The sequence below is a fragment of the Cyanistes caeruleus genome, chromosome 19 (assembly GCF_971803275.1).
Source record: "Cyanistes caeruleus chromosome 19, bCyaCae1.hap1.1, whole genome shotgun sequence".
Lineage (NCBI taxonomy): Eukaryota > Metazoa > Chordata > Aves > Passeriformes > Paridae > Cyanistes > Cyanistes caeruleus.
The window spans coordinates 1128018-1154791 of record NC_141719.1 but is presented as its reverse complement, the minus strand read 5'-3'; the positions used below and the strand labels follow the sequence as shown (position 1 = coordinate 1154791).

The window sequence follows — 26774 nt, the reverse complement described above, 5'->3', positions numbered from 1 at the left end:
GTTAATGCAGTCATTTTAGGAGATGTGGATTCACAGAGTACCACCCACCACTGCACAGGAAATAACTGTGCTGGTGCTCACAGGAGACAATGTTTACACTGTTTTACCAGCAGCTAGAACCACTACAGATGTTCATACTCAGGACTCCACTGCAGCAAGTCCCCACCAAGAGGTTTGGGCAAAATTCCACATGAAATTTGACACAGAGAAACAAGTAATAAGTGATTATCAGTCCCAGTAATGAACATGAGAAGCAGCTACTCAGAAATGGTAAATGTGCAAGGGACAAGAGGTGCAACTCAGCTTCCTTGGTGTACTTTGGGTACTAGTTATGAGATAAAATGCTGTAGATATTTACAATGGAGAAGTGGAGGGTGAGAAAGTAACAGAAATAAAAAAAAAAACCCAAACAACTCATCCAGTAAGGTGAAATCTCCAACAATCTGTGCTCAGAACTCTCTTACCATCCTTCCAAAGCTCAGCCACAAATTTGTCCGAGGACTGGTGCAGGAGTGTGGCCACGTTGTCGTTCAGGGGGTCCATGTTCTTCATCAGCCACTCATCTGCCTTGTAGTCCACCTGCAGAGCAGCCAAGGGCCACAGGATCAGAGGTTTTTATTTACCACCATCAAACATCAGTGGTGTTTTCCTCTCACTGTCAATGCTCAGGATCACAAAGGCTGGAAAAGACCTCTGAGCTTGGAGTCCAGCCCTGCCTGCCCACACCAGACCTGGGTGCTCACATTTGCCTGCTGAGTCTCCTTAGAACAGTTCAAAGTACCACAAGTTTGTTATGCTTTTGAATGAGTAAATGGGAGTTTTCTTGAAAATTCAGCAATCTGACTTCTTTCTTCCTGACAGCTGGGTGCTTATTTGCTGCCCAGTTTATTGTCAAAATAAGGTTTCACTGTGAAGATGTAAAACCAGCTCTAGAACAGACACCAATTACTTCATCTAAATTACTGGAGAGTAAATTAAGGATGTGCTGCAACATGATTTTGAAAAATTTCTCTACAGTATTTACATTTAAACATTTGGTTCTATGCTGAAAACAAAGTTCTTATCTTTAAAGAGCCAAACCTGTGGTTTCCAAATAAACCCCAGCTCAGCAGCTAAAAAATCATTAATACCTACCTGGGTTTCATCCCAACCCAGGGAGCCCCCAGACTAGCACGGTTCTACTTCAACCAAGGCAAAAGTTGTCTATTTTTGCATCCAGGCTTTGGAAGGAAAGCAGAGTACTTTCCCAAACCAACCTTTCCAAACAAGAATTTACTGCTGAACCCTTACCTTCCCTGCATAGTGAATAATGCAGAAGTCTGCTTTGTCCTTTAGTTGTCTTGGCTTTTGGAACTTGGAATGAGTTCCTTGCTCTTGGACCAATTTTTCCACAAATGTCTTGTCAGTAGCTTTAGGGAACCAGCATTCCTCATCCAGCAATGCCAACACACCAGGAGGATTTGCCTGAAATGCAGTTTGATAATGTGTTCATGTTTTATATATATATATGTATTATATATATATATTTAAAAGTTTAGTATTTCTAACACACTGAACATCACAATAAGGGTAGTCCAAAATGATCCAAGCCTAATTTCAGTTAAAACAAGCTGTGGGGGGGTCCAGCCCAAGAAGGATGTTATGGCTGGTTCAAACAAACTCATTCCAGTGTTTATGGAGACACCACTGAGCTGGGCAGTGCTGCCCAGAGCCTTCCTTTGTAAGGGTTTTATGCCTAAAAAGTTCTGAGGGAATGCAAAGTTCACACATTTGGTGAGAGATGTTTCAATGTACCTGGCATCACAGCTACAGAACAACTGTGAGGGTACTGAGGTTTGCTTTTAAACTGATAAATAACCTGAGGTCTTTTAAGATATTCATCTAAACATGTGCTCACTGAGGCCAGCCACCCTTGTCCCCTGAGGCTTTTTGGAGGAGATTTCACCTTCCAAAGAGGCAGAACTTTCTAAGTTCCACACACAAAGTGCAGACCTTTGATAACTGAAACAAGATTTCCCTTTTCCCAAAGGAAAACAGGAGTGCAGCTTTTCTGCTGGTCAGGATGCACAGCAGCCCTGGGAGCTCACCCAGGACACAGAGAAAGGCAGGGAGGAGTAACTGCAATGGCCCAGGTGTAATTTAAAAGGTCACAGGTTCTGAGGTGGAAAGAACAAACTTTCAGGAGTCTCTGCTCTCCCCATCTGCTCCTCCTGCTCTTCAAAGCGTCTTCAGCTTCCATAAATTGAGCAGCCATAGGATGTTAAAAACCACAATGACTAAAACCAGATTCTGTTTTCCTATTTGCAAGGCAATTTTCTGAGAGAAAACTACACAAAGTTTCAGGAATTTTGCTACTGATTTCAAATGAAGGAAGTCTACCACAAGTCTTGGAAAAACTTTCTACCTGAGTCCCAAAGCTCCTCCACCACAATGGCTCAGTTTAATGACACTGACAGGATTAATGACTTCATTAGTATCAGGAAAAAGGTATAAAAATAGCAGCTTCATGTCTTGAGCTCAGTGTTTTACACTGACATTAAGGGCAAAATCCCCTCTGGATAAATCCTTTTATTAACAATACACAGTATTTTAGATTTGAACTTCAGCATTCCAGTTAATTCCCTTTTAATGACAGCTCCACAAGAAATGTCTCATTTGCAGGCAGCAAAAGACACAGTCAGCACTCCAAGCTCTCCTCCTCAGAGCACTATTCATGTGCAAACTTACAGGTCTTTCAATTAAGTCAATGCAAGGCTGCAGATCCAGGCCAAAATCAATGAAGTTCCACTCGATCCCCTCTCGTTGATATTCCTCTTGCTCCAGGATAAACATGGTGTGGTTGAATAATTGCTGCAGCTTCTCATTGGTGTAGTTAATGCACAGCTGCTCAAAGGAGTTCAGCTACAAGAATAACATCAAGAATGAGTCAGTGACAAGATACCACAGATCTGGGAGTCAAAAATTTGACTTTATAAGGAAATTCTCCAAAACTTTGCGAAGTTCGAACATAACATAAAGAAAACTGGAAAGCAATTCTACAAATCTTCATCATATAAATTATAGTAGGAACAGCTGTCACACATAAAAGAAGGATTAAAGATTAAATTATGACTTTTTGGCACTGTAATTTTGGGCTGTCAAAGCCTTTGTCCACCCCAAACAATCCCGTTGTGTAACCTTGGAGCACGCTGCTTTCAGAGCCCCTGCAGCGTGTCCTGATCCCACGAAAACAGGGGAAAGGAAAACCTGAGTAGGGATATTTCCAAGTACCTCGAAGATTTCAAACCCAGCAATATCCAGGATCCCAATGAAAGAGGCTCCCTGACGTTTGGTCCTGTCCAAGGCTTTGTTGATGCGGTGGACGAGCCAGCGGAACAGGCGCTCGTAGGTGGCCTTTGCCAAAGCTTCCACTGCAAAGTCCGCCTGAAAATCCAAACAGGAAAATTTATTTACCCTGGAAAAGCCATCAAAAGGACACAGACATGGATGTTATCCCAAATAACTCAGTAAAAGAAGAAGTTGGATGGAGTTAATACCAGTGAGGAACGAAAACAAGCAGTAGGAATGGTCTGGAGTTTGATCACTGTTAAGTTTTTTTTTCTGAACTGTTCTACAAAAACAAAAGATTTCCAAGTATTTGATAATGTCACAACATGAAAGGATGAAACCAGGAGAAAGTCAAGGAAAGGGAAAGGTTTCTTCTATCCTACAAATGATTTTTACCATATAAGAACATTTCATAGACGCAGTAAAGCTTAAACAGAGCAGCAAACACCCAAAGCCAATTTTCTTTGTTAGGAGCTAATGAGGATGAGGAAGCTTTTTTTGTCTTTAAAGCACCTTTTAAAGCTCACCTGTTCTTTGGTCTGGGCTTTCTGCACGTAGTCCCTGCCCACTTTGATGCGGGGGGTGAGGATGGCGCGGGTGAACTCCATGACGTTCATTCCCAGCAGGTGGCAGAGCTTCTGTGCGACTGCAGAGGGACACGGGGACAAAGGGAGGCACTGAGAGACCCTGCCCGGACCCCCCGGAGCTGAGCTCTGTCCACAAGGCTGTGAGAGCTCTCCAGGGGACACAGTCCTCGGGGAGCAGGGAAACACCACGTTTCACCAGGGGCAGCTCATTAACACCTCAGCTACCAGGGCTCATTTCCTTACTTTCAAAGGGAACCCCCAGGAAAGATGGGGACAGTATGGGGACATCACACATCAAAGCCAGCATCCTAAAGGTGGCTGAAAAACTGCACTGCAGGCAGCTGTGCCAGCACAAAGCAGGGATCTGGCACTTTGGCCAGGGAGCTGAGGACTCCCCACCCCTGGCAGTGCCCAAGGCCAGGTTGGACACAGCTTGGAGCATTCAAGGTGTCCCTGTCCATGGCAGGGGGTGGAATGGGATAATCTTGAAGGTCCCTCCCAACCCAAACCAGTCTGGGATTCCAAGTATTTGACACAGAATAACACCCCAGGCATCAGTGCACTTTAACAGCAGAATCCTCCTGATGTCATCTCATCATTTAAATAGTGCATTACCCACGCCAGCCCTACAGACTCCTGTTGCATCAATCCCCCTCCCTAAACCCGTGGCCCAGGAGTTGGGTGGTTGTGATTCCACACTTCTAAAAATGACAGTGACGCCAAAGGTATTTTTAGGTCCAGGGAAGTGTTGCCCTTTAGCAGGAAGCTCTCCACACCACCCAGTAAGTACTTGGCCCCTTTTCTTTATCATCTGATAGCTTCTTTTACTGTCAAAATGAAAATAAAAAGCTGATTTTTTCAAATTTGCATTGGAAAACAGACTTTCATACTAAATATATGAGAGCTGCTGCTGCATTATTTTTTTTCTTTAGTATTAAAAAACTATTATTGCTCTTTAATGCTGAGATTGTCTGGCCATATGTTCACTAGAAGGGGTCATGACGTGACACACAACCAGTGAAATTAAGGGAGTGCCACAAAATGAGCACTCCTCCACTTGAGCTACAAACAGGAGCATTTCTGGGCTCTGAATATAAAAATATGCACCAGCACATCAGATAAAACTCACAACCTCAGGGGCCAAGTAGAAGCTGCTATCAGGATCTTTAAAACAAACAAACAAATAAAACAAGAACTTGAAAATATTAAGTAGCCATGGGATATTGTAAATGATATTCCAGTGTAAGGAAGGAGGGTCCCCCCTCTCCCAGAGCACCCCGAATACCACACTCAGCTCCTTGCATAAACCAGGGACATGGAATTTACTGTCCCAGCCTTTCCAGTCAGTAAGAAGCTGTAGTTTAGGTGAGAATAACCAAAAAAACCACAGCAGGTGTAATCCCAACCATCACATCTGCTGAGCCACTGAGGAGGCTGCAGCCAGCACTTCAACAGAATTCAGCAGAACAACTGGGGTGGAAGAGACCTCTCTGAGCTTCCTCTGAAGAAAACAATCCCACTTTGTCCTAAGTGACATTCCAAGTGCAAACTGCCACATCTAAGGGCAGGACTGGGTCATGTTATCTCAGCTGGATTCATCTTGCACTTTAAAATAAGCATCATTCATCTGAGGTGGAAGGGACCTCAAACATCACCCAGTTCCCACCCCTGCCATGGGCACCTCCTCGTTTGTCTGTAACAAGAAAGGGCCATTTAAAAGGTGTGAATGGAGAAAACCCTGACTGTCCAGACTCATGTTTTATTACTGCTGGGGTTTGGACAGAAGATTCTGAATTATAAAGCCAAGATACTGAGGAGCTTCTATCAGAGGTGAACATGAACTTTATGAGATTGCTTTGAATTTCTGCCCTCTCAGCAGAAAGGTTCCTTCCCAATCTGGTGAGCATGAAATGATTCTCCAAGTACAGCTTCTCCATCCCCCTAACCCCCAAACGCTCTGTGACTTCTCTGACACCTGTACTTGAACCCAGGATTTGTTTATCTACCTTTACAATCTACAGGGGAGAATTTGCTTCCCATGTTCTTTGAATTGGTTCCCATCTCCACTGCCCACACAAACTCCTTCCCATCCACAGAGACAATACCTGACCTGTATCAGTCTAAACAAGAGGAGTCCCTGTCAGGAAACACTGATTTCTCCAGAGGATGCAGGGAAACCCTCACAATGAGATGTGACAAGAAAAGAGAGATCAGTTACACTCAATTTCTTCAGAAAGGTGCAATAGCACAGACCACATCATCAAAATTTTAAATACAAGAGGACAAAAATATGATTTAATTGTGATCTGAGCTGTTCATCCTTTTGGCTTTAGAAGTGAGAATTTTGTATCCAGTACAATAAATATCCAAGAGTACCAATATATTTATAGCCAGTGTTGTAATTCAGAACTGAAGACTGAAAACCAATGGCAATTCAACTAAAGTCAAGATAATCAAGAAGCACCTCTGTCTTTCCGCATCACACCTTCCACACGGGCAATGACCCAGGTGGGCTCTCTAAACCAGCAGGAAAAGCCAAAAGATAAACTCCTCACTCATCTTTTCTCCTCACTGCAACATAAAAAGTGTCAAAAGCCAGATCAGTAACTACTGACCTTTAATCCCCACCTGGGCAGCAGCCACTGCCCTCAGAAAGGACAATTTTGGGCACTGCAAGTGACCAAAGGGACCCAGTGCTCAGCAATTTGGGACAGTCACAGAATGAGACCCAGGCAAGAGCCAGAGCTGTCCATGTTCCCACCGCTCTTCCCACTGGTGTCTCCTCTCCAAACTGTCTATCCATGAAAATATTTTAAAAGCTGGCACTGAATCCTTAAATAAAAACCTCAAATGTGCCTCAGCAGCCTTTTTTTTTTTTTTTTTTTTGGGTGGGGGAAGAAATATATCCTTCAAAATGCTGATTGCATTGCAGGCAGTGATAAATTCAGTGTCAGCCACACTGCCAGGACACTCCAGAAATCAGCCTGTTCTAAAAGCAGCATTCCTGTCCTCAGCCACTGCACCATGGAAGTTGTGCTTGGCTCCAGGGCTCTTATCATTGGCACCAAAACTGTTCTCAGCAACCAAAGAAAACAAACTGATTTAAGCATGAACTTCTTCCTAGGGCTTAAGTCTTTGGAGAGAGCAATAAACAAGGTTACAACCCAAATACTTGTTCAAAGCTTAGCAGCAATGCAAACAGCATCAATTCCCCTGATGGACACTTGCATTTGTCTGCAGGAGGAGAGGGAAGGGGAGAGGTTTAGGAATTGCCTGTTGGTGCCATCAGCCCAAGCCTGGCCTCATTTTGGCCCATAGCACTCCCAAAGATGCTCAGCGCTGCTCTGGGCTTGGCAGGATGTGCACTGGACAAAGGGCAAGGAGAGAACTCAGCACAAGTCAAAGGACAGCCTGCAGATGTGAGCAGCTCACCAGTGTTCTCTGGCATGGAGGCCTGGTCTGTGTTCCTCTCCTTCTTGAAGGAAATGTTCCCAAACTGCAGCACTGAGGACACCACTTTCAGCATTGCTGTGATAACAAGAGACATGTGCATCAGTTTCATGGCACAGGGCTCAGCTGAGCAAATTTTTCTTCCAGATTCTAAGGAGCAGTTCAGGGAGGAAATACAGTTTGTACTGTGCTTTTTGGGCAAATGGCTTGAATTCAACTCCAGTTAGAGTTAAGCAACCATTTTCTTCAGGCTGTCAAAGACACTGAAGCAACATTAAATTTGGTGACATTAAATTAGCAGGGTGTGTGTGTGTGTGTAAAAGAGGGAAAAGGACACTCTGAAAATTCCAGAGGTCCCATAACTTACACAAGATCTCGTCGTGTGAAAAGCCCATGATATGCATGGCTTCCATTGTCTCCTGGAAGTTATCCTTGTCTTGTTGCCCAGGGATGGGGATGTAGCCATTAGATAAAAATCTGTAATTGTTAAATCCTTCAAGCAGCAGGTCAGCTGTATTTGGGGGAAGGGGAAAAGACAGAAAAATAAGCTCAGAAATTCTGTTCACACCCACCCGTGCTCTGTTCTCACTCAATTCCTCAGCTCTGCTTTAGGAAATCAGCTCCTCAGATATGGCTACAAGCCAGGACAGAAGCTTCTGAAACCCTAAAAATACAAGTGCACCCCCCAAGCTGAGGCCAGACTCAGATTCTCTCTCTGCAGCAACCTCCATGAGCTCTTCAATGCATTAAACCAGCCCACAGAACATTACCCAGATCTAGCATCATCTCAAATCCTCATCTGGAATATCCTAAAAGGAAAATCTCTACTGAAAGGTATCAGACCCAGGCAGAAATGGAGCTGGGATTGATGACCACATCAAGGATGCTGAGCACCAGCTTATCTCCTACAGGAGGGGTGGATCAGTTCTCTGAAGTCTGTATCTTTATTAGCTTCACTTATCACAACCCACCAGAAATTCCCAAGGAGGGAAAAAAAGTCCCAAAGAGAGTTGAGATAACCACCCCAGCACTGCAATGGCTTGAAGAAAGCCCCAAGGTTTCATTAATTTTGGGTAAAATTCCTCTGAGGCTGGGGGAGATGGGGCTGCCTCTGCTGAGTGGGGCTGGCTGTTTTCAGCTTTGCAGCTCCAGTGCAGGAATACCCAGCCACAGCCTGCCCAGGCTGGGCTTTGGCATGGAGGAGACATTGGCTTGAACTGCCAGAGTGGCTCCCAGCACATCTGACAGGACACAGGAGTTACTTCAGAGCAAAGCTACCTGGCCTCTCCTTCTTTTAAAACTCACCAGTCACAACCAAAGAATAATTCAAATCCACCCCATCCCACTGAAACAACACCTGCAGCACCCAACAGGCTTCAAACTGGTACTCCCAGCTTACACTTGAGGTGCTCTCCTGCTCCAGCCAGGAGCTGGTAGAAGATGTGGAACGTCCGCTCGTCCTTGGCCTGGCGGACAGCACGAGACTTCTCCAGCAAGTCTGGGAACACCTGGAGTCAAGGCTTTGCTTAAAACAGAGCAAACAAGAGCTCCAATGCAGGCTATGGAATTAGTGTGAGAGCAAGGAGAATTTTAGGAGTAATGTCCAGGCAGTTGTGGCTGCCCCTGGATCCCTGGCAGTGCCCAAGGCCAGGCTGGACATTGGGGCTGGAGCAGCCTGGGACAGGGGAAGTGGCTCTGCCATGGCAGGATGGGCTTCAAGGTCCCTCCCAACCCAAACCAGTCTGGCATTCTATGACTGGACCAGGTCCAACATGAACTTTTAGTGACTAAGTAAGACATTTCCAACTGACATGGGTAGAAACCCACTTTTCACTGCAGCAAACTCTTGACATTCGAACACTCCCACCCCTTGTCTGTTTTTCCCTGCATCCCCCTGCATTCCCTTGCAGCCACCGCTGTCAGCCATGGACCAGCTGCAGTTTTGGTGAGGAGGAGCTGCCATCCTTCTCCATCATTTCTGTTGAGGTCATAGTTGAACTCTTAAGCCCAAAAACACAGCAGCTGCTAAACTCAGAAATCCTTTATCATCCCAAGTGCATTTCTCCGTCCTTCCATAACAATCCACATTGCCTTTAAACAGCTCCCAAATTCAATTTCTGCAGCAGGTAGTGCCTGATTAGCTGCCATGAGCTGTAATCTTATTTAATTTTTTTTATTTCTTGATAGTCCATATTGTAAAGCAAATGTAGGACAGGGATTTGAAATTACAGTGGCAAGGATGAGCTCCTGTGATGAAGAAGAAATTCCCCAAGAGTTAAATCCTCCTGTTTTCACAAAGCTCTGGGCAAAACAATTCTTCTGGACTTTCCTAAAAGCTGCTTTCATTCCTGTGCTGTGGTGAATGAAAAAAAAAACCACTTATCATTGCAGCATATTTTGAATAACTATAGATCTTTCCCAGCCTTATTGGGAAATCACATTTTCTGACAATTCCAAACATTTAATGCACTTCAGATCAAGCAGTTTCGAAACACAGCAACCAATGAAAACTCCAGCATTGTTTATGATCAATATTCACTTAATGTTGTTTATCAAGATTTCCAACTTCATCATTTTATGACCACTCCACTGCTATTCTCCCAGAAAACTCAAAATTACACAATACATTTTTAGCACAGAGAAAACGACTTCAGGGAGGGGCTTTCAGTGCCAGTAGTTTTACTCGGTTTTACACTCATAAATAAAACAAATCTTAAAGCTAAAACCAAATTTGCTTTGGTTTTAATTATAATTAATTAAGAACAATAGAAAGCTTTGTGTTATTGAACCTTCAGGGGTACCTATTAGAGCTGAGCAAGCAGGAGGTGGCCCAGCTCTGCCCCTGGACCAGGAGCATCCCTCTCCAGGCAGGGGCTGCTCCCATCCAAGCTCTGGCACCAGCACAGGCTCAGCTCCTCCTTAGGAAAGAGTTGAGGGATTTTCAGAAATGTTCCCAGAGCAAGAACATTTTATATGGTTTCCCTTTTTAACACACCCTGGGTTTAAGGCCAGTCTGAAAATCCTGCAGGTTTCAGAGTGTGGAATTTGGGAGTTTAGGATTTCCAAGCATGAGGAAGCTGCTGAATCTGTGATATTCGATCAGTTATTTTGAAACAGAGGAAGAGATGGGTGCTGTCAAAGGAATGTCCAACCTTTCACTGCATTCCAATGAATTCTAGGGTTAAAAGCAAAACAAAGCAGGGAAGCTGCCTTTTGTAAGGATGTGGCAGGAAAAAGGATACAGGTCTCAATGTTGGCCCCAACAATGTAACCAGTGACATCGAAGTTAATCCTGATGAATTTGCCCTGCAAAGAAGATTTTTTCATAATTACTTTTTTTTTTTTTTTTAAATTCTCATTAAGACAATGTTGCCTATACCAAACATAATCCAAATGCATTCATGGATCCAGGATTTCCCAAGTTCAAAGGAAACCTTTCCCCTTCCATGGGCTCAGCCCTCATTCCAACAGAGCAGGCTGCACACGAACACACTCCAAAGACTGAGAACTCCTAGTGCAGATTTATTTGGAATCTGGACTTAGGAAAAACCCCTCTGAATGTGAGGCTCAACTTTCCCTGAGCAAACCCTCTGGCTGAGGTGGGAAGCAATGCTGAGATTCCAGGTGTGCACATTTCTGTAGCATCTTCTGGTGCCTGAAGGGGCTTCAGCTCCTGGATCTCAGGTGCTGCCTGGCCCAAAAGATTTCTCCTTCCTTTTCCAAAAGGCTTCCATGGCCTCTCTTCAGCTCATCCAAGGCCTGAATTCTGTTGACACCGTCAAAGCACTGAGCCCAGGGCTTTGGAAAAACCACATCAGAGGGAAGCATTCAGTGCTGCCACATAAATCCAGCAAGCTCACTCTCCTGTCCAATGCAAACCAGAGATTTATTCCCTGGAACACAAGAGAACTGCCTTTGGTTGAAGAAAAATGGGGAAAAAATAAAATCCATTGGCCACTGGGCTTCTCTGAGTCCTCCCTGGGTTATCAGGAGCAGGGGAAGGCTGTCAAACCTGCATGGCTGAACAACACCACCTCTCACTTTGTGGGAGGAGAGAGATTTTTTTTAAGTCAGGTTTTGAAATGGCTGTTAAAGATGATTTTTTTTCTGCATGAGATGAGACCATCTGGAATGAATTATACTTGTTCCTTTATGAAAACAGAGCTGGAGCCATCAGAGTGATTATGTTCATGATGGTAATGCAGAGCTCAAAATAACACAAACCAGATGCTAACATCTTTTAGGGGAAAAAGTATTCTCATTAAATTAGTACAGTCTCTGATGGATTCAAGACAGGTAACAAAGTAGGATCATTGTGCAGTGAAACCTGTTGATGTTATAAATCCTGTACCCAGCTTCTATAAACATCAGGAAACATTATAAATAACAGGGCTGTAAAATTTAAAAAGCTGAATTGCCACAGAACTGTGCTCTCCCTTCTCAGCTCCAAGGGCTGATGGATTTAGTCATACAGTTTTCCAGAGTTCTTATCATGGAGTTGAGTTCATGCATTATAAATCCAAGCAACTGTTGAAATGTCAAAGGCAGACAAGAAATCTTTCATTTGTTCTGTAAATTTTAGTGCTGTTCTCACAAGCAAAAAGATTTAATGCCTCCTGTACACTTTTGAAGTTGTACTAAAAACATCTTCTCCCTGAAATAAGAGATGGCTTTTTTTTTCCCCTTCAAAGGAAAGGAAGTTCTAAGAAGTGGTAAAAAGCTATTTATTCATCCTGAGTTCCACCACAATTTTTAAAACAATGGAACCCATCAGAAGTAGTTATCAGCCACCAAAACACTCTGTGAACAGCAGGCAGGGACCCAACATAAACATGGAGCAGCTACAGCAGTGCCTGACACCTGGGCTAAGTCACACAGTGGCTCTTTGACCTTCCTGCAGTAAATCAGTACATTTTGATGGGTTTTATGTGCAAGCTCTGCGTTTTTGTAGGATTCAGGATGTTCTCTCCAATCCACCCAATGGATAAAGTCACAGCTATGACAAGAAGGCTGCAGGCTTTGCCACTTCCACGGGGATGCCACCACATTCCTTCCCTTTTCACAGCAGCCCAGCAGGATTTGTGCACACAAGCCCCAGCTCAGCTGTGTTTGTTAGATTATGAACTGCTGTCAGCTCAGGGATGGCTGGAGTTAGAATGAAATCATTGCCAAGAGCCAGTGAGGAGGTGTCTTCAGTGACCCCAAAAATGCAGAAGGTTTTATAAGAGAAGCTGGATTCATGGAGGAAGAGAACAGAGCAATCTGCTGATACTAATCAGAGAAACACCTAAAACAGGTAATTTCCCCACAAACAGCAATCAGATTTACAGTCTCTAGGGAAGGAGGTACTCACAAAGCGGGAGGAGTTGTCGTTTTTCACTGTCTTTGCATTCCCAAAGGATTCCAGGATGGGGTTGGCCTGAAGAAGCTGCCGCTCCAGCTCCCCCTAAAAACCACACAGACAGAAAACCAGAGATTCATCACAGAGCACCTGTGCAGGACTCAAGCATTCTGCCTCTCCTGACAGTCACTTCCCCTGGCTGTGGCAGTGCCACCACTCCTGAAGGGGATTCTCCTCCTTCCCCTCACTGCCAAACCTGCAGAGGCTCCTCCATCCATGGGTGAACGTGGCTGGATTTGTGGTGGTGTTTTTCTGGGTGGGGTTTGTTTATTAAAACACACACAGAGACACACACAAACAGAGCAGGGACCAGATAGGACTTGATGGATGTTGAAAGTCACCGAAGATGGGAAAGAAAACTCATATTTAGGGCTAATGAAATCAGGCACAGACCTTGAGTGCTTAAGGGAAGAAACCAATTTAAGTGATTCAGGGTTTTAGATTTAAACTTGGTGCTGACAATGCAGCTACCTCAGAACACCTATTTTCAAACTCAGAAATACCTACTTTCAAACTCACTTTCAGGTGAGTGAAACTCCCCTCAGTCAGCCAGACTGAAACTCCTCTCATTGCATCACCTCTGACCTGCCCACACCTGCGAGGGCCAGAGCAGCACAGCAGCACTGAGCAACACCAATTACAAACTCTGCTTTCAAATTGCTCAATCCAGCCAGCGTTGCTTGGGATGTTTCATGCATTTGTTCAATGTTTCTGTAAGTTCTGGCCAATGAGTTTAGAATTTGAAGTTCTTATCTCGAGGAAATTGCACAACAGCTTTTACAAGTGCTGTCTGTGAGCGGGTCTGGTAACAAAAAAAGTCTGTGCTGCTTCCAAGAGCCCAGGAGGCACAAATGTACACAGGAAAATATATTGTCTTCTTGCTTTGAAGGATGGTTTGGGGGAAAAAAATTAAGTGAAGCTGTCTGGAATGTAGTCTCCAAATCTGACATTTGTGTTCATGAACCTGCTTTTTCCAATTATTTATAGTCTTGATGAATAAAGGCCCCAGAGCAAGCATCAAAGAACAGGAAGCACTGAGTCTCCTAAGGCTTCCACACGGGGTCAATTCTTAGACAGGAATTTTAAAAACTCACTACTTAACACCTAAAAGAGTTTTATTTGTATATTGAAATATATTTCAAGCTCTCCTGGAAATAAATGGCTGCTCCTTCTTTTATGTGACCTCAAGTTATCTGCTCAGAAGTTGCTTACTTCCAAACACATTCCCTTTGGGACTCTGCATTCCCTGAATTCTGGGCTAAGTAAAGAAGGAGTAAATGCAGAAGGAATAAATGTGAGTTTTAGAGCATACCCAGCAGTGCCATGGCAGGGCTGCTGAGGGGACAGTTTAAAAGCACTTTGACAAAAACCCTGCAACTGGACAGAAGCTGGGTGCCTGCTATACCCACTGTGTGCTGTCTGCAATTGATATTCCCCAAATTTACTGTCTCAGATCCTGGGAATGCTCCCACCCGCCCTCCCCTCTCCCTCCTGCAGCCACACCAGGATCCAAGGGAGCACTCATTCCCTCATCACTGATCTGGGATAAACCCCTGCATGTCCAGCGAAGGCAGGGAGTGTGGCACAGCTGGCATGTCCAACTCTGAAATATTTTGGAAAAGAAATCCCCTGCCTGCACAGCGACTGCTCCATGGGCATGGCTGTGTCCCACCAGCACCGCCTGGGCTGGGGCTGTGAATGAACCTGGAATAAACCAGCAGAGAATGTGGATACACACATTTATCCCAAGCCTCTGACTGGAGGCAGGAAGGGCTCAGCAGCTCGTTTTTCCACCATCTCTGAGGAGCTGAAGGAAGCGGTTGGATGCTGAGCTGTGGGTGAGAACCACGGGAACGAGCAGTGCTCGGTGCTGCACACGCAGACTGGTCACAGCTGGCACCAAGGAAAGCACACCCCTCACTGTGGGAGCCTCCTGAGCTGGGAGTGTTCCTCTCTCCACAGACTGCTTCCAGCCAAAAGCTCCTTCAGAAGAGCTCGGTGCTCTGCAAAGACACTGAGCTCCAGGGGCACGGCTCCTGCGCAGGCGCCTCCCCAGCACTTGGAAAAAGCAGGATGGGAACTGTGGGAGAAGCGAGGTCATGCAAGAGCTCATGCAGGCACCACGAAGACAAGGCCAGGTTATTGTCTCAGTTTCAGCAAAACCAGCAGCCCAGTGAGTGGGTCTGGGGGAGGCCTGGGGCAGGCAGGGGAAGGAAGCTCCATGCTACTCACATACAACAGGGATCCACTCTGGAGTTCCAAATGACATTGAAACAGAGATGTTAATGATTCCATGCCTTATGCAGTATCAACAGCTTGGGACCAGCATTTTCCACAGACACAGTTAAAATGTTCACCAACAAATGTTTTATGTCAACCCTGGCATGCCAGCTCTAAGCAAAGGGTTAAACCAAACACCACTCCGTCTGGTTTTGGACTTGAGAAATATTTTAGTAAAAACCCTTCAAACTGCCTGATGTGTGCATGAGGGGAGGATTAAGTTAAACACTAGGAATGTCTGCAGCTTCTGAAAATGAGACCATGGGCTCAGACACACAGTTGGGTTGCAGAGGTTTATTGTGTACCACACACTCCCAGAGGCATCACAGCTGTCCAGGGATTGATTTTTTGCTTCCAATATATAACACCTGAAGGTTCCTTTCCTATTCCCCTTTGCACTGCAGTTACACTGCACTGATCAGCTTCAGAGAAATGCAAGGGGGGAATTCTCCCAGCTGAACTAACCCAGGAGAGCTGCCTCAGTTTCCCTGATTACCCCCTGAGGGGCTGGGGCAAAGCTTCTTCTTTATTTAAAAGCTCATGCCCAGCACAAAGGTATCACCCACCAGCTCAGGTGAGAGTGGGGTATTTATCTTAGGGCAGCAATTGTTTATCTCCTTCCACAGTCCTGCCCTCAACTTCCACCTAAGCCTCCTCCAGGTGAGCTCTGGAGGTGGATCCTGGGGGGATGAGGAGCATGGGATGGGCAGAGTTATCTGCCCAGCTCCAGCCAACCTGAGCAGTGAGAGCTGCTGGAGCTCAATGAGCAAACATTCATTCAGGCAGCAGATCCCACTCTGCTCTCACCACCTGTCCTAGAAAGTCAGGGGAAACTCTTGATTTCTAAAGGCTTTTAATTATGCCAAACCTTTTACACTTGAGATCAAAGTCTTCATTGGTGATTTGCAAAGCTATAAAAACATTCAGACAAAACACTTAATCCAAAGAGTTTGGTAGCTTCCATTAATCAAATCTTTTATTAAGTGCTTTGTTTAATAATTAAAAAGTGTTCTGCACTCTCTCAGCAGCACATTACCCAATATACACACAGTATTTGGAGGAGGGTGGCTGGAGAGAGGGCAAACCTTTCATTTCAGGGCTTAAAAGTGGTTAAAATCCTTTGCAATGCTGAGAAACTCATGAGCTGCTCACTCTTTCCTCTCTCAAAGCCAGTTAAAAATATTTCCAAAATTCTCTATTAGCTGTGTGTTCCTTCAAGGTTTCCCACATTATCAGCACAAAGAGAAGAATATACATCAGTTCTCCTACATAACTTTAAAAGCATTAAAAAAAACCACTTGCCTGGTGTTTCACGGGTTTGGGTGATTCGGGCTGTTCATTGCAAACAAACAAATGATAAGTTAGCAAGCAGGCATTCCCAGCTGCATGTCACATCCCAAATTAGCACTGTCAGCACGTTTAACCACACACTCACTTCACAGAAAGTTTCACAGAAACTGCCCAAATTCATTTTAGAACAGAAGTTATTGGCATGTGCAAAACACTGCACCCTGTGTTTATGCAAGGACTAATTAAAGCCAGGATGACAGAGGCCCTGAGCAGCGAGGGAAAGGGCAGGAATTGCGTTACTGGGGCACCGCTTTCAATCCCCACCAGCACGGCCAGCCCTGGGCACTGCTGGCTGCTGGGGATGGAGGAGATCATCACTGTCCTTCAGCACCCACACAGGGGATGGAACAACACCAGGGAGGCGACACCAAGGAGTCAGGGGTGTTGGTTTTGCACTGTGCTACAAATATTTAAGAAATGCAAATCCACATTCAAGACAAGACCTTTGCTTCTTTCTTTCAAGCACCACCACGAGCAGCAGCACAACCTTACACTGGACATTTTGCCAGCAAGAAGGGAAAGGGAACATGAAGGTAATAAAGTAAAATAAAAACCCTTCAAAGTTTAAATCTGCACAGCTTCAGCAGAAATTTTCAATTCCATTCTTTCCTCCTTGGCTCAGCCTGTGAGTTTAATAATCTTAAACTTCATATCTGAGAGCCTGAGGCAAAATATTGTGGAGAAACACACACAACACGAGATTTTTATGCCAAGCCAAATGTACTCCCTCTTTCTGTGACTCTCATTTTATTAGTGCAGAATGGCAGATTTTGACAGAGGTCTGCAGAGCAGCCAGCAGAGGTTTGGCTTGGTCAGGTAAGCAATGTGAATTTTCAAAGGTGCACTCTACCTGCCAAGAAAAGAACTGCCCCTCCTGGAATCATGGGGAAGGACAGGAACACCTCAGAATTCAGAGGAGTTCCATTTGTTTCTATATAGAAAAGATGAATTGCACTCTTGGGTGTCCATTCTTGTCCTACTAGAACCAGAACTGAGCACAATCAGGCACAGATTTAACTCCTCTGTGTTTCAATTCAGGCAGTTAAAGCCCATTTCGGAAACCCAGGGGAGCTTTAGCCTGAGTGATCCTGTCTCAGGTCCTGTCCTTCAAAAACTGATTCTGTTTCTTCAGAAATTAACAAAACAACTTAAGCAATTTAGCAATTCAGCTACCACGGCAAACACAGCCCCTGAAAGCAATCATTAACCTGAAAGTACCAGTAATGAGTTCTAAAGTCTAAAATAGCACCAACATGAAAGCTGGGTTTAGTGAAAATAGAGGCAGTTTGGGGTGAGAAGACTTTGGGGAAATCCTAAAGCCTCTTCCAAGGCCTAAAGGGGCTCCAGGAGAGCTGGAGAGGGACTGGGGACAAGGGATGGAGGGACAGGACACAGGGAATGGTCTGAAGCTGAAGAGCAGGGCTGGATGGGATACTGGGAAGGAGTTTCTTCCCTGGGAGGGTGGGCAGGCCCTGGCACAGGTCCCCAGAGCAGCTGGGGCTGCCCCTGGATCCCTGGCAGTGCCCAAGACCAGGCTGGACATTGGGGCTGGAGCACCTGGGACAGGGGAAGGTATCCCCATGGCTGGGGAGCTGGAACTGGATCATCTTTAGCATCCCTTCCAAGCCATCCTGGGATTCTGTGATCTGACTTGATTTAAAGGTTTCACCATTCAAGGCTCACTTTCACCCCACCTTCAGGCCCTAGAGGGGCTCGTTTATAAACTACTGCAGGCACCTCTCCCTCCCCTCCACTGCTCAGCACAGCCCAGCCTCTATTCCCAGTTTTAGGGACTGCTGCAGTCCCACCTGGCTCTGCCAAATCCCACCTTTACTGAAGTTTCTCATGTACATTTCTATCAGCATCACCTCCTGCCCACACTTCCAAGACAACATCTTGGGATTACTCAGGAATGAGCCACTGGAGCCACAGATTCCAACACTCAAAAAACAGGAATTGTTGCTATTCAGGCTGAAATTCCAGCCCCTGTCTTCCTGACACCATTTCCAAGGATGATGTGCTAGGGGCTGTGCAGGACTTTGTCAGCTCTAAGGAAAGAAATTTCAGAATAGAAAAGCCTCATGGGCAGGCAGCTGGATGCCAACCATGCCAGGCTGTGTAGAGGCAGAACATTTCCCAGTTCACAGAGGCTGAACACTTCCCATCCCAGCTGGAAAAGGTACCTGGTGAGCCCCATCAGTGCTGCTCTGAGGTGTCAGACTGGGTTCCTTTGGTTTGCTCTATTTTTACAGCACTCCATCAGGCAAATCAAAGTTAACCCCAGGCTTAGCATACAAATTGCTTCATTTAAAAAAATAATCAATGAGACATTCAAACAGGCTCAGAAACATACATGTCACTGATAATTATCTGTAACAGGATGGGTACAGACAGACTGCAAGTCATGGATTAATTTAACAAGCCTATTTAGCATCTCCTTGTGTACAGGGTAATGCACAGACTGTGGATCACCATCAGCCCTCTAAAGCTTTCTAATGAATATGCAAACAGGACCAAATTAGGGCTGCTTCTATAACCCCCATTCTGACACTTCCCACCTTTCCAGTGGCACCTGTGAGGGTTAGACATTCTTTGTTTCTAATACATAAACAAAAACTAATTGCTGCAGAACAAAGAAGACTCATTTATATTTTCAAAATTAGTTTGGTGACAAACATTGTGCATTTTTCATGGATATATGGCAAATCCAGTGCCCACTGTGGCATTACACTGAATGAAGGGTAGGATCCAAGACTTTTATTCAGGACGCTCCCTGTTCTTTTTGCTCACATCCCAGCTTTCCCCTTTCTTCCCTGAGAAATTGCAACGTCTCCATCCCTTCAAGATTTTCAAAGCTCAGCTTTTGTGGGGCTTGGGCAATGCAGTCTCACTTTGAAGGAAGGCACATTTTGAAAGGAGCCTGGACAAGAGGCTTCCAGAAGTGTCTTTCAGCCTGAGGTATTCCACACTGTCAGCAGTGTATTTAGAAACACTTGGTGCAAACCCTGCACAATTCCCTTCTCTCCAAAAACCTGCTGGCAATTTTGCTTCTGTAGAAACTGAGAAAACGCTGGGATTGTTCAAGGCTGCACAGTGGTAAAGCCAAGAATACACATAACCCAAAGGCTCCCCAGAAAATCACTCCTGGTGATGTCCAGTGTCACCAGCACAAGCTCCCAGCACAGCCCTGACCCTGCTGACAGCTCCTCCTGAGGCCTGCAGCTCTCAGGCTGCTCAGGAAACACCTGCAAAGACTGATTTTCATCTTCTCTCTGTGACAAACCAGCACCAGTCTGAAACAGTTCCAATGCACAGGCTCACATTATTTGCTCTTGATTAAAGCAAAAAGTTTCCCCACACACTTCAGGAGATTTCTCCTGAATCCACCTGCAACCTTTCCTTCTCTCCCACTCCAAACTCGCCTTTTTTCCCTTCACAGACTGGTCAAACATCACCTCATGTTCCTACACGACTTTGAGCCTTGGCACACTCAGCAATGTCAAAATGTGAAGTGCCCTGCACTAATTGCCAGAACAGGGGGAAATGGCCTCGAGTTGTGCCCCAGGAGGGTCAGGCTGGATATCAGGGGAGATTTCTGATGAAATTCAGGTTAAACTCTGGACCAGGCTGCCCAGGGAGGTGGAACCAGCACCCCTGGGGGAGCTCAAAGTGACACTTCATGGGATGGTTTAGTGGGAATGGAACATTGGTCAAAGGCTGCACTTAATCTTAGAGGTCTTTGATATGATTTTGTAAGTCTCTATTCTTAATATATTTAATTCTATTCTAAGATATTTAATTCTAAATTCTATTCTAATATAATCTAACATATGTTATATATTATATATTATTCTAATATAATATATAGAATTATTATAGAATATATCATAGAATTCAGATATTATATTATTCTAATATAATCTAATATTAAATTGTTTTAATATATTCTAATATATATTTATATATATAATCTAATATATTTAAATCTAAATATCTCTAATTCTAACTATAATTAATTAAATATAATTAATAAAATATAATAAGATAATGTAGTTTGAAGGTTCCAACCACCACAGACACCAGGATTACCACTGGAAAACCAGGCACGTGCCATTTGTAATTACAGCAAGAGACTGTAGAAAAGCTGAATTAAAACCTCACTGCAAAGAGATCCAAGTGCTCATAACAAATATTCAAACCCATTCCTGTTTTTTAAAAGCAAAGAATCACTAAAAATTCAGTGCAAACGTTGAAGCCTGGCAGGAAATCTGAAGGAAGTTCTATATAAATCAGAGTTGGTTCCAAGCTACCAAAAAGCCCATTATTCTCTGATATAGAAGTATATACTAACATGTTTATAGTGTAACAAAATCTGAGCCTTTAATGAGATGCTGGCTACTAGCTATAGCAATTCTACAGCAGTTTTTAAGCTGGATGATTTTTCCCATCTACAAGTTAATTTTTGAAAGCCCAGACAGCTTGTTCACAAACAAAACTGCAGCCTGTGGGAACTAAATTCAGTTAGAATTGCCTGAGTTTATTGAATCTTTTGGAAAAATGGGGTTTATTGCATCAGAAAGCTTTGCTTTTATTTGTATAAAGCCTTTAATTTCACAACAGAAATTAGGCAGCTGACACAGACTAGAAATTTTGATGTAACTGCTCATTTCAGCCACTGCTAAAGAGAAAATAATGGTTGAGATGAAATTACGCAGATTATATTACAGTTAAATTAAAAAAAAAGTCATTTTTTAAATGCAAAGATGGTAATTTGCAAAAAGAACAATAAACAAAAGAGAAAATACCCCAACTTACTGGAATATTATGGTCCTTTCTTCCTTTATGGGAGGAAGCAACATGAGCAAGGTATTGAATAACCTTCTTGGTGTTCTCAGTCTTCCCAGCACCAGATTCACCTCTGCAAAAGAGGACAGAAATTCCTTCAAAATTCATCTTCACTAACTCAGCAATCCTTTGTTTACAGCGCCTCACTTCATCCCATTTACAGCTCTGACTATGCAGCAGACCAAAAAGCCAAAAGCAGGGATGCTGCAGGGAACTAAAGGTATTTGTTTAAAATCCTTCCTTCATCCTGAAGATCTCCTGAGCTTTAAGATGTTGATACAAGGTGTGAGAGCAGTTTGATTAAGAGCTTTTGGCTTCATGCCTGTCCTTTGCTACCCAAGGTGACATGAAACACTTGTCCCCCGCCAGGATTGCTGCAGAGAGAAATTTTCAGGGTGCAGATACATTTTTATTTTTAAAACATGAGATATACACACACACACACACTTTCATGCTTAGCATGATTTTAATATACCATGATTTTAACTGGTCATGGGGGTTACCAAGTTAAGGGAAACACTCGGTACCTTTAGGAGCCAGAAGCACAGGGCAGGAAAACCCACTTTAAACAAGAGATTCTTTCCACTCACCTCAGAATCTTTGCTAGGTTAAAAATAGGGCTACATGAAGCCATGAGAAATGAATTTGTCAGTGCAGAGTGGCAGAGTTCACAGATCAATAAAGATAGCAAATGCACATCTCATTTTTAAGTGGATTTAAAGCAGACCATGTTTAGACAGAATTTATGGGGAGATTTACAGGAGATATTCAAGGCAGGAAATGTGACCAAGTTCATGTCCCTGCAATCACAAATGATGATACTACAACTCTGAAAATGCCAGTTTGGGGGTTTTTTCTAACCTAGGTCTGAGGTTTGGACAAATCCACCCCCAGAAGGATTCAGGGGTGCCTTAGGCAGGACTCAGTGCAAGCCACTGGAGGGAGATTTCCAGGGAGACGGCGACTGCCGTGAGCAGCTCTGAAGTGTGGGAAGCTAAAAAGGATTTTATTATGAGGATTTGCATGGAAAGAGTGGAAGCACTCCTGTCATTCAACAGTTGTTCAAAAATTAACAGTTTGGAAGCCAGCTCCTTTGTAAGAATGACAAGCACACATTTTCCCTGCCCGCTTATTTCTGCTCTAAGCTACTTATAATGGAAATGTTCATTTACCAGGGGAATTTAAGCACATTCTTGTGCAGCCTTTTTCATCATACACCCCGGTTTTGTAGCTAATCTGTATTTGCTCAGGGATTCAGCACCTCCAAACCTGCACTTCTTGATCAGGTAAGAGCTGAGGAGCATCCCTATCCTCACACTGCACTCAGCAGCTGCAGAGAGGAGACAAGAGAGCACCTGGAATTTCAATTCTGCATATACAGGAAGGATATGGATACTCCCTCAGATTTTTCAGACTCAAAAACTCTCATTGCTGCTCATCTTCCAACATCCTAAAATCACAGAAACCCCACGGGGAATGGCCCTGAGAGAGGGGAACCTCTGCTAAGGGATGGCGAGATGGGCATTTCTGCACCCAGGAGCAAGAGCCTTCATTCACTGCAGCTCATGGGACTCCTCACAAGAGCTTCAGGTGAAACAGCTTCTGTTTGACCTGAGAGAACAGCAGCAACCCCAGGTTTGGCCAGGCAAAATGGTCCTGCAGATGAGCTGGGGGGTATTGCACAGCCTCAGTGCCCAGCTGTGGCTGCAGCTCCAGAGGGCCAACCAAGGGCCTCTGTGCTATTGATGGCATCTGCTCCTGGGACACAGCTCCATCAGTCTGTCTGAAACCACTCTGCTTCCATTCCTCCTCACAATCACTGGAAAATAACACAGAATATGAAAGATTAGAAAGCACTGCACTCCATGACTCAAAACTTTCCAGGGAGAGAGAGAGGGGAGTTCCCTGCAGACTTCTTGACTGGGCTGGCTTTGCTCAGTGCATGGAAAAACCTGGAAGGTGCTACCTGAAAAGCTGGTTGTAAAGGAGATTACTCTGAGAATTGGCTACTGGATAACTGGGTTTCCTTTTTGCCAAGATACCATCATGATGAAACCCAGAAACTGGTTGTACTTTGGGACCGCTACAAGTGGAAAAACACCCTCTGACTTAATGCAAAATCCCATTTTCACCCAGCCCAGAGTCCCTACAAACAAGAGAAATGAGAATGCTGATAAGCAGAAAAAAAGCCCCTAAACCATCAGGTGCCAATTCTTGCTTCTCAAGTCTTTATTTCTCATTTCCCTTTCACTGCAATGTTTACATTAACATAATTCATGACCATGAGCAATAATAAAAGCAGCTTTGCCTGTTTCTAGATGTGTATTAAAATATGCTAATGCTAAAACTATTCCAGCAGGTAAGAGAAGTAAGAAGCACAGCAAAATATACATTTACATTTTAAAACAATACAATTTGTTCTTATTGTCAGCAGAGCTTGGGAATGCACTATTAGCTGTGCCTGTAAAGCTAGAGAAATAATCTTTTCTGTCACATCACAAGAAGAAAGTTTATTACATTTTAAAGGAGGAAAAACTCCTGTAACACATGCAGTGCAGAGAAGCTGTACAATAAACACAGCTCAGATGGCAGCTCTGGAAAAGGGCAGCACAGGGCTGGAAGAGTCAGCTGCAGACACACCAGCAAAGCTGCACAAGCACAGGAAAAGCAGCAGCTTGAAACACATTCCTTGTGTTAAAAACCCTCTAAATCTAACAGAGGGGTATTTTAGGGAGAGGCTTTATGCAAGACCTCATTCAAAAGCAGCACTAGCGGATGTTATCATCCCAGTCCTGCTCTCCCTGGAGCTTACAAGAATGCCAAATATTTCCTGCAGCATCGTGGCAAATAGCTCTGCTGCCATTTACTATGAAAGAATTAGAAGATTTAGGATAAAGTCCTTTGCATTTATAGGAATAATGACATCTGCATACTTTGGTTCTTTCCCAGGAATGCAAACACATGGATTATAAAAATAAATTAAAATCTTCTACCTCTATCAACCTGCCCAAAAAAGGTAAACTCTGAGTAACACCACATACAGTATATATGGAATGGGGATGGAATCACAAAGCGAAAACTCAACTTTTTCAAAACCTTGTTTTAATACAACTCAATCTGTTACCATAAATTAAACAACTAAAGCCCTGGGCTGAGAACCAGCCTCACCTCAGTTGGTGGCAGCTCTGCTAAATGACTTCACCTCCCTCATTTCAGGCTCAGCTCCACTGGTAGAACCAAAACCTTCTGGGACTGACTGGGAACGCTCAGCTCCAGCCACGTCTGCTTCCATGGAGCAAACCCTCCTTAGCTACAGCCTCCAGTTGGAAGTACGAGGTTATTCCATCAATTAACTGAGGGACCTCTCCCTTGGAAGCCACCTTCCAGGGACAGGTCAAACAAAGCCTGACTGCTGAATTCGTGTAGGATCCTGTGTCCAAGTGCTCTTCCCCGGAGCAGCAAAGCTGCTGCTTTGAAGCAGCTTCATGTACATTTAAAATAGGAAAAGTTTAGCCAGCATGAGCACTTTAAAGTTTAACATGGTTTTGAATTCATTGCATGTAAAGCTGGAGTGTCATTTTCAGCAAAGCCTCTGGAGAACTCTCCAGGCAAATTCATCCCAGCTCCAATTTGGTTAGGAAAATCCAGGCACTGACTCAACCAGCTGCAGCTCTTTCCCTGAGCTGCTCAAGCCCAAATCTTGCACTAGAAGCACTTCCAGCACTGAATGGATTCTCATCTGGAGAACAGGCAGCTCAGGGAGGGAGAGCACTCGCAGGTGATAAAGGAAAGAGGCAGCAAGCAGGGATGGGAGCTGCTCTTCCCAGGGAACGGCTCCTCTCCCCACAGCACCACCTCCAGGGGCAGGTGTTACCCCAGAAACAGGGCAAGAGCCCCTTCCAAGGGATCTATTCCAGGAGGAAACACCGTTTCTGAGGGAACAGTGGAACAGTTGCTTTCCTCACTGTCAGGCAGGTCTGAAGCATTCACACATCTTGTGACAGCAGCGGGCACGGCAGGGCCACCACCTCTCCCTGACTGGGAAATGCCTCACGGACTTCAGGGAAATCAGATGAGGGTAAAGTTGTTTACTGAAGGCCCATTGCACAGACTGGCGCCTTTCCAGCTCCCTTCCCCAGAGAGCCATTCATCCCACCAGCAGAGCCTCCCAGAAGGTGCAAAGTGCCACAAGCAGCACAGGACACAGGGACACAAAGCCACGCGTCCAAAGAAAGCTTTGCAATTCCAGGACAGGCTTTTCTTTATCTTGCTGCCTGGGCACAGTCTGCAGACTAACAATATTCCTGACAATTTGAATGGCTTAGGATGGTCAGATGCAGTTGGAGACCATCTCTGTGATTTAAATTCCTGAAAAACTAACCCAAACAAAGTCTGGATTTTACATTTTTGGGTGGCTGGGTCACTCAAACCCTTCTTCTGCCCCAGGAATTTCAGTCATGAAATGATCAAGGATGACAAGTTCATGTGGCAGCAGAGGGTCCTCCTGTGAAGAAGTGACACCTGGGTAAGTTCCCAGCACACAGAACCCAGCTCCCCTGGCCAGCTACACCTCCTTCCATGGGAGCAGCCACTTACAGAAGGCCCCAAACCATGGAAATATGGAAATATGCACTTAAATTGTTTGGAGGAGAAAGTAACTGCCTATGTAAGAGCCCCAACAATGGCCTTTTGTGCTTGTCACAACAGCAGTTGCAAAGAACAGAGGAGACACTTATTCTGAGGCACAACTGAGCAGATCATCTGCCAGTTACAAATTAACAGATATTTACAGACAAGACCTGTAATTAAAGGGTGTCTTAATCACCTGGCTTATTTTCTGCAAGAGGTATAACTGATAGTTTGGAGTCATTAATTGGCTTTACTATTTACGTGGCCGCTTCCTTTCCCTCCTGATGCTTCCCATCATCTCCACACCACTTGCCATGGGAATGTTACCAGCTGGACTCCAGCCAGGGGTTGTATACAAAAATGTTTGGTATTTGCTGCTGTTGGCCTTTAATAAGCAGCCTCTATTCCCTCCACACCCCATCACTCCTACGGAAGCCAGTTCAGATTAGATATCCTTGTAGGGCTGCAAGCATCTGCTGAACACCTTTTAATCAGGCCCAGGCCCAGTTTTGGGAATACCAGAACTCTGTGGTAAGAGTCTCCACTTCAGAACACACTGGCTTTAAAAGTGCACTGCAGCACATTCCCAGAGCTGACTTTCTTCAGTATTTCCCAAATTCCTAATTACCACAACACAAATTTCTTCATCTTGGTCATCAGCCTGGCATGCTCAGTGAACAGAGAAACACCAAAACTTAACAAAATAGCAGCTGCAGTTTCTCCAAGGGAAAAAAAGAAAAAACAACACCCTGAAAAGCTCTCCAGCACAGCTTCACATCCCACAGAAACAGGAAGATGTGCAGGAAGGTCTGGGAATGCTGCAGTGTTGGCATCATATCTATGTACAAATTACTGAGGACGCTGAGTCAACACAGGCTGAAAGCCACTGCTTTTAGATATTTATA

General features: G+C 44.5%; 1 protein-coding gene across 8 annotated transcripts in view; it reads right to left on the bottom strand.

Moving 5' to 3' along the window:
* Window positions 1-26774, bottom strand: part of MYH10 (myosin heavy chain 10) — an 87503-nt gene that overhangs the window by 25174 nt on the left and 35555 nt on the right. For 4 of the 8 annotated variants that reach the window (XM_086857094.1, XM_086857096.1, XM_086857097.1 and 1 more), the window contains exons 5-16: window positions 21211-21313; window positions 16348-16377; window positions 12718-12810; window positions 10607-10670; window positions 8764-8862; window positions 7732-7875; window positions 7347-7442; window positions 3855-3973; window positions 3271-3423; window positions 2728-2901; window positions 1291-1464; window positions 465-579 (exon numbers count right to left, since the gene is read on the bottom strand). In XM_086857094.1, the coding sequence (XP_086713220.1) occupies window positions 465-579; window positions 1291-1464; window positions 2728-2901; window positions 3271-3423; window positions 3855-3973; window positions 7347-7442; window positions 7732-7875; window positions 8764-8862; window positions 10607-10670; window positions 12718-12810; window positions 16348-16377; window positions 21211-21313 (1364 nt within the window). The remainder of the gene's footprint in view (window positions 1-464; window positions 580-1290; window positions 1465-2727; window positions 2902-3270; window positions 3424-3854; window positions 3974-7346; window positions 7443-7731; window positions 7876-8763; window positions 8863-10606; window positions 10671-12717; window positions 12811-16347; window positions 16378-21210; window positions 21314-26774) is intronic. The other 4 variants (XM_086857098.1, XM_086857095.1, XM_086857101.1 and 1 more) reach the window with 1 other exon arrangement.